Source organism: Cygnus atratus, chromosome 2 (assembly GCF_013377495.2).
Source record: "Cygnus atratus isolate AKBS03 ecotype Queensland, Australia chromosome 2, CAtr_DNAZoo_HiC_assembly, whole genome shotgun sequence".
Classification (NCBI taxonomy): Eukaryota; Metazoa; Chordata; class Aves; order Anseriformes; family Anatidae; genus Cygnus; species Cygnus atratus.
In genome coordinates this window covers 70,677,042-70,691,118 of record NC_066363.1, presented here as the reverse complement: position 1 = coordinate 70,691,118, position 14,077 = coordinate 70,677,042, and the positions used below count along the sequence as shown (strand labels likewise).

The window sequence follows — 14,077 nt, the reverse complement described above, 5'->3', positions numbered from 1 at the left end:
GTCTGTAATTTTAATATGATGGGTTGCATGTTCCTGCTAGCCTTATGTTTAGGTGCATTGCTGCAAGCCTGCAGAGAACTTCAAGCACACACTCAGCCCAAATGACCCCTGTTGTTTCCTGTGACATCATATTAGAGCCTATGTATGGGGAAGCAGAAAAGATGGCTTCCTTAAACTGTCTCCTCCTTTCTAATGGGAATCCACACCTGAATTTAGTTTAGACATCAAGTCAGGACCAGTCAAAGTGTGGGAAGATGTTTTTCTTTCCTTCACCCCCTCCCTTTTTTTTTTAAAAAAAACCTGTGGTTTAAAACTCAGCACTGTTTTATTTTTTCCTTTTATGGGGATGGGAGAAGAGATTTATTTTTTAATTGCAGGCATGCATATCATTGAAGTGGGTTGGTCAGTGTTCATTTTTACAGAAGTCTTTACTTCTGGCATTTGGTCCGAGGGAGGAAGATGGCCTGTGCTTTTCCTTTCTGCATCTCTTGTGATAAATAAGCAATTTGAGAATGATGAGTAGTATCAATATTTGGAATAGTTACTAACACTTTGAATTTGTAGCTGCTTAAAAGAAAAAGAAGGGGAATTTGGATGACATACCTGAAGAGACCATGGACTGGTGTGAAAGGAAACAGCTGTTATATTCACCAGTACATATTGGATGTTCTATTGTACGTTGCCAAATTGCTCCTTGCGGTACACTATCTCAGCTTTATGACATGGCACTCAACACTTCAAGAGAACATGCGCTTTCCTGTTATGCTGCTGTTCGTGTTGATTATTTTTCTTTTGGGGTCAGAATGATAATTGATTGTTGTGATATTATCATCTCTTAATGATTATTTTCCAGTTCGTGAAAACTTGTTAACTTTTCCCTGCTGCTGTGGTGCTTTCTCTCTCTGTCCTTTCCTGCAGTTAGTGTTGATGGACAGTGAGATCCTATCTGTCCTAGAGTAGATCCTTTAAAATAGGGGTGGTAAATCAAGGGAAGTTTTGGATTTCACTCACAAATGTAATGAATTACAATTTAACCATTCCCTATAGCGAGCAAGATTTCCACAGTATCAAAAGGAAGCCTTGAGTGTAACTATGCTTTTTTTTTTTTTATAAAAAGGGATTTATTTGATTGTCTTATAGGACAGGACATAAGAGGAAATTTTTAATCAGGAGGAGAAACTTCTGTGTTTCAAATTCATCCGTGCTCCTGAGTGCATCTTGGAAAACTCTACTTAAGAGTTCAGAGGGAAGAAAATGCAGGAGGAAACTCTTCTCTGTCATTTTTTATGTTACCCCATTTCTTTCTGAACTGAATTGCAGAATGTTTTGTAAAGTAAGACTGTAAGAATAGCAATAATAATTTAAAAAAAAACACATAACACACCAAAAATAAAAAAAAACACACCCAAATCCAGCAGTTGGTTTTCTGGTGTAATACTTGCTCACGTCAAGGAATTCCTGTTTTATCATTGCTCCTAAACCTTTGCTAGTTCCTGATTCCTAGTGCTGCAGGTATTGGACTGGAGGGAACAGCAAATTTTGTTTTTGTTTTTTGATCTTAGTTTTAATTCTGTAATTTCCTGTGACCATGTGCAACACTAGAGCATTTCATGGGCATTGTATTGCCTGGTAATTGTGTATCATGTTAAGCAGCTGGACTGTGCAGTTCAGCAATTGTCAGATAACATCTGGACCAATGATGTGCTGTGATGACATACGCTGTTTATTTTGAAAGTTGTTGATGGCGAACATGTGTCTATGAAGTACTTTGAAATTCTTGAATAAAAAATGCTATAGCTGTCCAGAGTTTAAAAGATAATTTTGTTACAGGAATAGGCCAAAGAATAAGTAATAGGGGATTAATATTACTAACAATATTCAAATAATTCAGTGTGTAATAGCTACATCAGATGCATGACACATCTGACCTTAATGCTGATGAAATCCAAGGTATTTTTCTGGACCAGGAGCGAAAGTATTTTCAGTGTGGTCGTTTGCTATACTGAAATTTTACTGAGAAACTTAATCATAGGAGGAGGAAAGGACAGGATTTATTAAGTGTTGTCATCCATGACCTCATCAATTCACAACTGCTTTCTCTGCTATGCTTTCCAGTTTCATCTTGTCAAGTCTTAAATAACTTCCTTTTCCGTGGGAAAAATAATCTACTTTATATCATGTCTTGCTGTTAAGTAATGTTTTCTGCTGCTTAGCCTAAGCCACCCTCTTACCTAACTTCATCCTGCTATTTCAGTTATGCCTCTTGGGGTCACTGTGTGTAATTCCTCTCCTTTCTTGTTATTTACACTATCATCGTATTCTCCACAGCTGTCATCCATCCAGGCTAACTTATGTAGTTATTTTGATTATTTTTCTTCTTTCTAAGTAGATACTGAAATTTTTAGCTGAGGAAGCAAACTTAGCTGGAAAACAAGGACTGATACTTTGTTTAAGAGTAACTGATAATCTCTCTGTAGCCATTCCCCCTGCATCTTTTTTGCTGATTTGTGGTTTGCATTTGATAGGCTGGTTATAGAGGGTACTGCCAGCCTTTTTATTAAGGACTATGATTGCATCTGAGACATCTTCCTAGAGCAAAGTTCATCCTTCTCTTGAGTTTATTTGTGATTGTATGTGTGATTTGTATCATATATGATTTTTTTATGCAAATATGTGTAAAAGCATTCACGTAGTCATGTGGTGGTTGTAAAGGTGAAGGTCACGCTATTCATCCTCAATTTTCAGTGCTGCAGCGTTGGGGATTCATTCACATCAGGCATTGTTCTGCAGTTTTTTTTTCCGATTACCCAGACCCACATTCCAGGTATGGGAAACCAAAGGCCACCTGTAGCTTGTGTGCATCCTGGTTCTTCCCCTGTTCCCTGCATTGTGGACATGGCCCACAATACAGGGGCTAGCTCCACCCAAGTCATGGGCTATTGCTTAAGTCCTCCCTGAATATCCACTTCGCTAAGTGTTTCCTTATGAATACTCATTTAGTGCTGATTTCCTGGAAGTAATTCCTAAAGCAAAGTATCAAAAGGAGATATCTCATTCTTGTCTGCTAGAGTGGAGCTGCTGTAGGAAAAGTTATCCTCCAAGGTAAAATAAAAGCTGAGAGTCTTGTATAATGTGTGGAAAACATGTAATTGGGGAAAGATGTGACCTCTGCAAAAGGTACATGTGGGACACTAATATTTTGCATTTTTACTGAAAGAAGGCTTAAGCAAGACAGTGGTTTACGATACATGTGTAAAGCAGTAAGGATGAGGTGGGTTATAAGCAATTTGCCTGTTTAATTTTCTGACTGTGGTGAGGAGAGGGGAGATGTGGCTTTCCATTTCTGATGTGTTTCCCTTTTATATGATGCCATCCATCTATGTGACATTTTGTTCTGTTAGCTTGGACTTTTGGTCCAGAAAAAAAAAGTTTAAATATGAAAAAAAAAAAAAAAAAAAAGCAAATCTGAAGAGAGTATCTCTGATGTGGAAGGAAACTATGGAGTAACATTTTCATTGAAATGAGGAAAGTAAGAGACCTGTATTAGAGCACTGTAATAATGGTGGTCGTTAAGGTAATACCTTAATTTGGCATGATCCTTGGCATTTTTGATCTTTTATTCTCTGTCAATACCAGTTTTTTTGTCCCTGGAGCTCTGGCCAGCATTCATAATAGTGCATTAAGAACATGTTTATCAATATCTCATGCTTCTGATGCATTTATAAGATAAGATAAATTGTCAATATCTCCTACGTGCCTTCACACTTCTAGACAGAATTTTCTTCTAATTTTATTCCTGTTCCAGTTCTTTATATCTGGGCTGATTGTGTCAAAATTTGCCTTTCAGCCTGTCCCTGAAGAGAAGGAATGAAGCACTAACAGGCAAAGGAAGCAGAGCTGCAAAAATATTATCTCCAGTTGCTGGTAAGTGGTTACAAATACGTTTAATGTTCTGAATCTGTCTTTGACACCAGCATTGTCAGCCTTTTTAGTTAATAACAAATTTTCAGTCCTTGTCTGTTTAAAATAGTAACAATAAAAAAATGTTCATCAGCAACTGTTAAAGACCTTGCTACATATCTAACTTTTATTTCATTAAAACGTATATCTAATGTATAGATTTCATGGGTTTCCTTACTCCCAATACCAAGACAAAGAAAATGATGAGATGCAAGATATAAAGATAGGCAATAATAGTATTCTAAAGGGCAAGTTATACATTTACACTGGAGTGTGTTCATTTCTTTGAGTATAGTTCCTTTGAAAGCTGTCCAACTATATATGCAGTAAGTTGCTGTTCAGTGTGAGAACAGCCAATACACTGTCCTGACTTTACAGACAATTTATAGTTGATCCAAGTTAGAATCCAGCACAGGATGAGGGGGGAGTGAGCTCAGTGAGCTTAGATGAGGAGTAATAGTTACAGCCTTACAAAATCTCACCATTAACTTTCCAATGTTATTTTCCTCTCCTGGACATAGAACAGGTTAAAGGGAGAGTGTGTCTGTGTCTCTTCATAAAGTTTTGTGTCTTAGCTCAAACTGGGGATGAGGATGGATTTAGGTGGGGTTACAGACCGATGAAATGTAGCTATGAGCTTTCCCATAGGGATAGGTTTAACATTTTGCAGAAAAGCAGCAATGGGGAAGGAGTAGTTTGAAGTACATTTCTGGCAAGTTTTATGGAGAGCTCATGTGTCTGGAGTCCTGCATTTTAAATATCTGCTTGTTCTAGAAACTCTGGAATTAGCTTTTTCAAGGAGGTCTCATAACCTAGGATCAGTTTTGTTGTTTTTTCTTGGTGCTATACATGCTTTGTTACCTTCCATCAATTTTTATGCAGGTGAGTTACGTGGTTAACTTTCACCTTTTTTGAAAATGATTCCTGGTGAAGTGTGTTTGTGTTATTAAAGTTGAAAAAGCAGATAAACAGGGCAGATTGTCAGGGTTCTTGCAGAGTTTTACTTGTGCTTCTTTAAAAAAAAAAAAGTGTATGATTTGAAAATTGGTTTGACATAACCTTTTTGTTTTCTCAGTTATTTTTGCCAAAAACATAACTTTTCTTCTTCTGCAACACTGATTCCAACTTTGATTTTATTATACTAATTGCTTTCAGGGTGAAAAACTATATAGTACATTAACTTCCCAAGGGAACTGCTGGAATAATGTTCTAAAATGGACAGATACAGCATTGCACATACAAAATTATCAGCTATTGAAGAGGTAATTAAACGTCATCTCTCTATGAAGGTTTGTTGGACATTGAAAAGCTAGTTGTCTTTTATGTTGGCACACTAGCTTTGTCAAGTTTTATGGAAGAAAGTTGTTCCAAGTAGAGTGATGTTGAGTGATAAAGTAAATGATTGAGTGGGGATTTACATAGGTTATGGCATCTTATGTTTTATGTAACGTAATTGGTTAGCTTCTTTTTCTGTTTTTCATCCTCTTTCCGTCTCTGTTGTCTGACAGTCTTTGACTGTTTTGTATTCCCCCAGCCCTCACCCTGCAATTTATTTTATTCTGATACTTCCATGCTTCATTGTTTTCTTGTGATAGATTTTAATTTAGCGTTCATTCTACAAACAAATTCTTCTGGATACATGAAGACTTGAACTCTTAGTGGAAAAACCATGCTTGTTGTATTTTTTTAAATTCATTTTTAATTTTAATAAACACTATTTAAAAGACCTCACAGGTTCTACTGACTCCTACTTCTGACCTGTTATTAAGAGTTCATTTGACCACAGTGTCCCCTGACTGCTCTCATTTCAAACCTGGAGTGACAGAGCCTGCTAGATCTATGTGGAACTTTCCATGTTACAAATTGCAATTTTACAAATAGTTTTGAAGAAAAAATAAGAGACTGTTATATTTTAACTTTTTTATTTTCTTAGTATGCAATGGATGGACATTAACTTAAGATTGTTTTGTCATTTATGACCTTGACCTATAATAACAACTTGTTCTTCATTACTAGTAGAGATTTGATTCTTTCATGTTTTTTTCTCTTTTTCTGCAATTTGTATAGCTTCTTCCACCCAGTCAGTATGTATATCTTGGCTCAAAAATGCAAGATGAGGGGATATTGCCTTTGTTTTCTGAAGAGTAGACGGGGAAATACTTCCATGGACCATAGTTTGAGATGTGTACCCTGAGCTCTGTGTTTTCTTTTCACTAAGGCTTGCTTATTTTCAAATGCATGGTGTCACAGAAGGGTTCTCTGACATAATTACAATATATAGCTTCCTCAAGGCATTTCAAGCAAAGGTTTTCTTTCAATCTCTGTGCTGTGCTTTGTCTAGAGTAAGTATATCAACATCATCCAGCCTTACAGGATATGTTACCTGGTAACGCTGAATTACCATTCATGCTCAAGCATGATGCTGCTTGGGAGCCCATTGTGCATATTGGTGCTGTGTGCATATTCTATTTTCTAGCATTAGTGACAGACGAGTAAGTTAGCGATGCTGGCGATGTTCTTTCTGTTGTAATACTGTCACACTTTTTTTTTCCTTGTCTTCTGGTAGCAGGAATGGATGGAGACAAAATTTAAACCTATGTTCTTATTGACGCTTCCTTTGCTTTGCTTGCTACAGAATATTTTGGAACTAGTTCTTTAATAAGTTACAGGAGATGTCCACACCTTTTGAATGTTGTAAAGTCAGTGGTGTTCAGACATGATCAAATGTAGTGTTACACGGTAGGTATGCCTGAATACATATGAAATGTCGTTGACTAAATTAATCCTAGCTGTAAACTTTAACAGAACCAGAGCACGGTTGTATCAGGAAATAAGAACAGATTTAAGCAAATCCATCCTAAAACTTGTCTGATATTTATTTGAGCAGGCAGAATTTTAAATTGAGGGATTTTATTTTAAAATTTGTAAAAGTATTTCTTGGCAGCACTGTCTATAATTCAGTATCACTTGTTGCAGTTAAAGTATTTTTAAAGAAGAAGACTACGCTTTTTACCCTTAGACTTTCAACATATTTAATACATTTCTTTAGTTACATATATATAGAAAATATTTCATAATATAAGTAGAATATTTACAAATTGTATATTCTCCGGTTATGAATGTATAGGGGTTAACAAAAGACAGGAAACTCAAAGTAAAATTTTAAATCTTGTTAATGAAGGTTGGCTAGGCAGTTAGTTCATGCGAGTCTTCTTGAATATGCTTGTTTTTAGGAAAGCAAAGTAAGTCTTTCATCTTGCAGGACAGCAATGTGTTGGAAGACTGATGAGGCAGCACAGAGCCTTGATAAAGACATGGGATTTTGAAGAAATAATTATCTGTCCACCTGTGGATTAAATTTTATTGCTGGGATCAAGGAAATAACAGCAGAGTAGTTAAAATAATATATAGAGAGTAAATAAGGTTACTAAAAAGACCAGAGTAAAGGAAGCAAGACTGAAAATGCTCAGCACTGCAGCCTTATGTGGTTTTTATTTTATCCTCTGAAATTTGTATTGCTGTGAGACCAACTGTACTGAGACAAATACTGTGGCTGCATGAGACTTGCTGACAGAGCTGTTCATCTTGTTTGGGAATCCTGCTGTCCATGTACATCCAGCATTTTGTATAGTTGAAATGGGTTGGAATGAACTGCCATCTAGAAATCTATGTGGTAGGCTGCTTCCCCCCCTCCCCCCCCCAACTCCTTTTACATCATGCCAGATTAGTTGCTTTTTTCTGTACATTTTTTTCTGCCTTATTAATATCTACAACCCATGTGATTTGTTATGGAATATTAATGATGGCACGGTGTTTCTAAACAGAGTCAGTAACATAGTATTTATTTGCAATTCCAACCTAAGACTTTGGATTAACGATTCTTGTGAAATGAAGGGGTCTTCTGCTTCTAAATCCCATTAGCAGCGAGGGAGCACAACAGACTAAATCACTGACATGTAAGTGGAAGAATAAAAAAATCTTCTGATTGTTTTCTTATTCTCTCAGTCAACAGAAAAGAGCTTCGGAAATAAGGAATCATGCTAAAACAATAAAGGCTTTTGCATTATGTAAAGCAAAAATGTCAGTAAGTAGAATTTACTTCTCAGTACAACCTGTAGGACCCCTTTATGTGTTTGAGATAATGGGCCCTTATTAAGGACAGTGAGCCAACAGTAATGTTTTAAAGTAGAAGAAAGTCTCTCAAGTGTTTTCAAAAGCAACATTAGTGCCTGGGTGAATTTATAGGTAGCTTTTTTTAACTCATATCTTAATACATACAGCCCATGTTATTCTGCACATATGTCTATATTCACTCAAGAGTTGAGGTTAGAACCATCTCTTACTTTTTAGAGCAGGAAGAATGTAGTGGCTGACTGGGTGGCATTGCATATGCAATTTTTATTGAAACTGTGTCTGAATACCATTCTTCATTTAAGCTTGTGTCCCTATATAAATGGAATGTGAAGTTTCAGATACAGACACCATTTCTCCTGTCAAAAGCTGACAGCTTCAGTTTTCATTTAACTTACACTTGATTCTTGAACAGGGAAGAATATTTTTTATTATTTGATTTCATATGCAATGCCCACTAGATTTGAGACATTGTTTATGTGACATCTAGTAGCAGTGTTGCATATATTGAATTCCCAAATGGAGATTTTACTCCTGGCCAGCTCTGCTTTAAGTCAATGAGAACCTTCATGCTGATCTGAACAGAGATTTGCTTAAACCCCAAGTACCAAGGGACTGAATTAAACATCTTTGTAGCACTGGGAGATGAGTTTTGAGGTGCTGAAATTAAACGATTTCATTTTTAATACAGTCACCTAGTGAAAAATAGTATGTGAAAAAGCATTGTTATCAAGAACTGAATCAAAGGTTATTCAGATAGGTTTCATATATGTGTTTAGTAATGCCCAATTGGCTGAAGTGGTCGAACAGTCGTTACATTGCATTTGAAATTTAATTAAAAATAGGCAGTTATTTGATCTGAATGTTCATTCTTTTTCTTTGACTTTAAATTACTACAGATTGTTGTTCTCTTAATCTTAGGAAGCCTTATAAATTTAGTGCTTTATTTCAAGTACATTGGACTGACATTTCCCATGCTTGGATTCTGCAATATATTGCTGCAGTGGTGAACAATGTGGTACATAAATTTATAATGAGTGTAAACCTGTCTGTGAAAGATCTAGCTGAAATCTTTTAGAACTATTGATGTAACAATAATAGTCTGTTTTCCCTCAAAACCTGCAGTAGCCTATAATACAGCTTTATGAAAAAGATTATTTAATTGTATGTAACGTAGTCAACTATCAAATAATTCACTTAAAATTCAGCTCTGAGGGAAAGTACAAAATCTGTAGACTCATGGAGTCCTCTTCACTTTCACACTGTCAGAGTGCTTTTGATAAAGAAGAAAGAGGATGGGGTAGCAGCTAGCTGCCTGGAACTGATCCACAGCTCATTGAATTAAATGGGATTTTTTTTCACTGGCTTTGATCATCCTTGGATTGAACCTGTATGTATATGATCTAATTAGTAGCAAGCTTGGGGAAATGCTGGTATGTTGGCTTTTCCAGTCTTACCTACTGAGATGGTATAAAGCAATGTATTTGTATCTCTATGATATGGCAAGTGTAGAAATACTGATGGTTGGCTTTCTTCACACTGGACCTCGATACAAAAGCTAGACATTTTACTGCTATAGGTTGAATTTGCCGGAGAGTAAAAAATTTTTTAATGTCAAACATTTAGTTGTGCAGTAACATCTTTACATGTTCATGTTGAGGGTATCGCTTATCATGCTGTCTTTTTGTTTGTTTAAATCATGTAAAGTGCAGCTTCATGCTGGGAGGCACCTTTACGTTATGCAAGTTTCAGGGTTAACCAGAGGAAACCTCTCTGTGTAAAGCCAAGTTTACATCAGGTTTGTCGGCCAAACCACTGCTCAGTCGTAGTTGAAAATGGCCAAATGTTCGTCCTTAGCCATCAACCAGATTTCTATCATAATATTTTGTGCTGTGTTGCACCTTATTATGTCAGCTGTCCCTATGCCTTTGCTACAGCAGTTCCTGAAGTTAAGATACCGTTTGTTGCAAGGAAAGGTGTTGGGAACTGGTTGTGTGTATTTACACTGAACGTGGAGATTCCATGCGGATCAGTCTTGTATTTGCTTTGCAAATACTGGCAGATACTATTGCGAGTCTGAATGATTTACAGTCTGAGAGTTTATGAAAGCTAGCAGACTTTCTAAGTATTAGGAGTGTAAGTAGGAAGAGCAGGTATAAATACCAAGGTAGAAAGTGGAGTGTTAGCTTGTATCCTTTCTCAATTTAGCAGTTGTGTAACTAGCCATGAATCTGTCACTTGGATTTACTTCTATTTCCTATAGTTTACACCCAGTTCACAGCCTGGTAAATAGGGATTCTCTGATGTTATAGCTGTATACGTGTCATGAAAACGAGCCTAAAAAATGAGGTCTGCATCAGTCAGAAAATATTAAAAGGAGCCCCAATTTTTTTCACGGGGACATTTAAGAATTACTGAAGCAACATTAAGTAGTATACCAGCAAGATACTGGGATTTTATGTGGTTCTTGCTGCTTTACAAGAAAAAAGAGCTTATGTACTGTCTGCAACAGAGCATATTCCACTTTTGAGGCAGACATTGCCTTCATAAATAAGCATAACATGCTCACACCACACTGATAAGTGAATGTTTATCATCTACAATGATTTTAGGGTACAAAAATATCTGTGTGCTTTAGGGAATGATCCAGACCTGGGAGAAGGAATGGAGTAGGTGATCTAAGGGTTTTTTTTTTTTTTTTTTATTTCTAGCTGCTGATCGATGAGCTCGTATTGCTAATTCTACATTCGTGTTTGAGAAGAGACCTAGGTAAGCCTTTGTCTCAAAAAATTGATAACTTTTTTTAGAAGGAGAACTTCATTTCTACAGTGTGAATCTAAGAAATAGTAGGGAAGTCATATATTTTTGTTCTCCTGTTGTGGTGTCACATGGGAGTAAGAGCATAGAAGAATATTGTTTAATAAATTAGGAAGCAAGATATGTATATCTTGCTTGTTATATCTTTAAACATTACAGGTAAATGATCAGGATATTGTTGTACATGTTGGGAAAACTTCAGTTTCAGGTTCTGTCAAAAACCTGCTGTTTGATGACTGCTGCAAGATTTTTGAAGATGTAATTAGTAGTTTTCTACTGATTAGGATTTGGTTTCTTGTGTTTGAAAATGTCAGTTAGTTGACTTCTTTGGCTCTTTCATAGCTTACTGTTCCTGTATAGTCTACTGTTTCAAAAAATTATCATCGTTGCTGTCATATCTCCCAACACTTAAAAAAAAGAGAATCTTTGGAAAGCAGTGACTTGCATGCATCTGCCCAGGATCGCCCACAGAGAACCATGCAGTTTATGTGCTACACAGCCACTGTGTGCGTATATGGATTGACTCTACGAAGTCTCTCTAGTAAACCCTCCCTGGCTCAAGTATAATTCAATGGCAGCTGTTTCAGATTTCTGGATGTTGATCAATCTGTTCACACTTAAACGTGTTCCAGCCCAGTGAAAGCAGTGAGTATCCTGGATGAATGATATCTGAAGAAGTGAAATAGATGGTATGTGAGTGTAATCTGCCCTCAGAGTGGCGGATTGGCTGTGCGTTCTTTAGCAATGACCTTTACCAGTGAGAATAGGCTGAAGCTGTGTCATTTTTGAGAACAGGAGTGCTACTTTCACTTATGCTGTGGCTGGATGCTTTGTTTTGCAGTCATTTTTGATGACACTGTTGGGTTGAGTTTAATGTTATTCTTAAAAATTACAGTTTTAAAATGTAGATTCCAAAGGAAGTGAAGGCTGCGAGATGGTATGTGTACGTCTGGTGTCAGTCCTTTTTCTGCTTTTCAGTCAAATTTCACAAAGGGTATCTAGATTTCAAAAGACAACAAGTTACATGTGTAGGTTGAGGGGAAAAAAAGGCCGAATAAAGGACAGCACCTCTATTAATGCCTCAGATAAAGCAGAGGTAATGGGGTGAATTTGTTCCTTATCACTGAAACTGCAAAAAAGCTTTGCTTCCAGACCCAGAGGAGATAAAGTTTTGCTGGCTCTGCTGCTTGCAAAAAAAGCTTACTCTAAGCTACTGAGGGTGAATTATCTTCCGTTGGCTGACACATGGTACATAAATGGAAAAGAGAATAGTGCTGTCTGAAATATTTTTAAAGAACTGAGAAGGCATGCTTTATGAAAAAGTCCGAAAGACAACGTGTAAGCTTCTGTTTAGAAGAATAGTGTATGTCTATAGGGGAGGGCTTAAAACAGAAGACATTATAGTTTCTATGAAATCACAACATTTGCTAATGATCTCCAAGACTGGAAAAAATAAACATAAGCTGTTAGATTGCTGCAGAGGGAGAAGGCTGCTTAAACAAGAAACCTTAAACTGACACGTCTACATCTTTTAAAGCTGTCAGTGTGTTGCCATCATCTGGAAAAGGACACAATAGCTTGTCATAAATGTATTAACTTTCCTCCTCAAATGAACATCTCCATTGGTGATATATGAGACCTTAAATTAATTATTTTTTAATGAAAGCTGTTCTCATTTTGTGATTTTAAATTCCTTGCTACAATTAAATTCTGAAGTAGAAATATTCTAGGTGTTTGGAAAATAAACCCAAAATTAAGAAACATAATTTTGCAAATGGAAGTCCATAAAATCCATTCATCTTCACTTTTTTTTTTTTTTTTTTTAATTCTGGTGGTTTGTTTTACTGTAGAAATCACAGTTTATTCTTCCAGCATATATATATATATTTTCCTCAGTACTCTGGATAAGCAGGTCTTCAGCGGAGAAATTTTACCATCTTCACCTTGTAGAGTTGCAAAGTCCATCAGTATGTTATGTTGGTAGCTAGACAGAAAAGAAAAGGTAGGGCATTTGTATTATATCAAACACTTCAAGTCAGGCATAGACAAGGAAGATAGTAAAAACAGGTTTGTAACACCTGAGAAGTGAATTTATAAATGTGAGATTTCTCTTTGTGTGACTTGTCAAGATACTTATGTAGCTTTCATTCTTTCCCAAGTTAAGCATGTATAGTCTTGGAAAATATGCATTAAGTATAGGTTTGGTTTTGTATGTTAGCAAGCGAACTCATGGGGGAGAGCATTACATTCCAAATAGATACAATTATGTTGCCCAGAGAAATTGTGGAAACTCATCTCTGAAGGCATTCAAACCCAACTAGATGAGCTTTAGCAGCCTCCGTTAATTGGATGTGCTTTGGATAGTGTATTGCATTAGACTGCTGCTGGTGGTGTCTTCTGAACCTAAATTATTCTGATTCTGTAATTCTGTGACTTACAGAAGTAAAGCTTGTATTCAGTTCTAAAGGAGTCAGATCCTGAAGACTGTTACCTTTAGGAGAAGTTAAGTTCTGTCTTCCCTATAAGCCCAGCTCTGACTGTCTGTATCTTGCTGTCATTAGGCTTTGCTTTCCTGGTGGGCAGTTTTGCACTGTAGAAGACTGTAACCATCAGGAGAAGTTAAGATGTGGGAGATAGACCCTTATTAGAACAGATGTGTTAATTCTCTGGAGGACCTAAAAGTGAGATTTTAAACAAGTTTTTGTATGCTGAGAGCAACAGGGACAACGAGGAGAATTTTAGTTGCCACACCATTGGGCTGTTTTGTATCTGGATCGTGCTTTTGAGAATTCATCATACCTGTTTTTCCCGTTCCAGGGGAAGTTACTGCAGTTCCAAAAGGTGATGGAGAAAGGTAACTCTCACTGTATTTTCTGTATTCCTTTCCCATTGCTTCTATTAAAGGTTTTTGGAGCAGTAGCAATATTCCAACGTATACTTGGACAGTTTGTACTACAGTGAGCCAGCCAATTTGATTGTTTGAGCACCATAGTACATAAAAAAAAAAAAATAAATAAAAAAATCTTCCATGGAATTTGAAATGGTTTGACGAAAAAGAATGCATTTCCCTTGTGTATACACACAGAAACACACAGACATACCCCACTGCAACTAAACAACCTGCCTTTAGGTGATAATGCCTTAGGTGTGCATGGTCAAGCAAGAATCT

General features: G+C 36.6%; 1 protein-coding gene across 29 annotated transcripts in view; it reads left to right on the top strand.

Moving 5' to 3' along the window:
- The window catches only part of FARS2 (phenylalanyl-tRNA synthetase 2, mitochondrial), a 258,563-nt gene that overhangs the window by 1,924 nt on the left and 242,562 nt on the right, over positions 1–14,077 (top strand). For 10 of the 29 annotated variants that reach the window (XM_035560308.2, XM_050708636.1, XM_035560290.2 and 7 more), the window contains exon 2: positions 3,848–3,924. Coding sequence is in view for 5 of the 29 variants with exons in the window: in XM_050708627.1 (XP_050564584.1) it covers positions 5,175–5,222 (48 nt within the window). In the remaining 24 variants the exon portion in view is untranslated. Of the gene's footprint in view, positions 1–3,847; positions 3,925–5,115; positions 5,223–10,802; positions 10,861–13,725; positions 13,763–14,077 lie in introns of all 29 variants that reach the window. The other 19 variants (XM_050708627.1, XM_035560279.2, XM_050708628.1 and 16 more) reach the window with 5 other exon arrangements.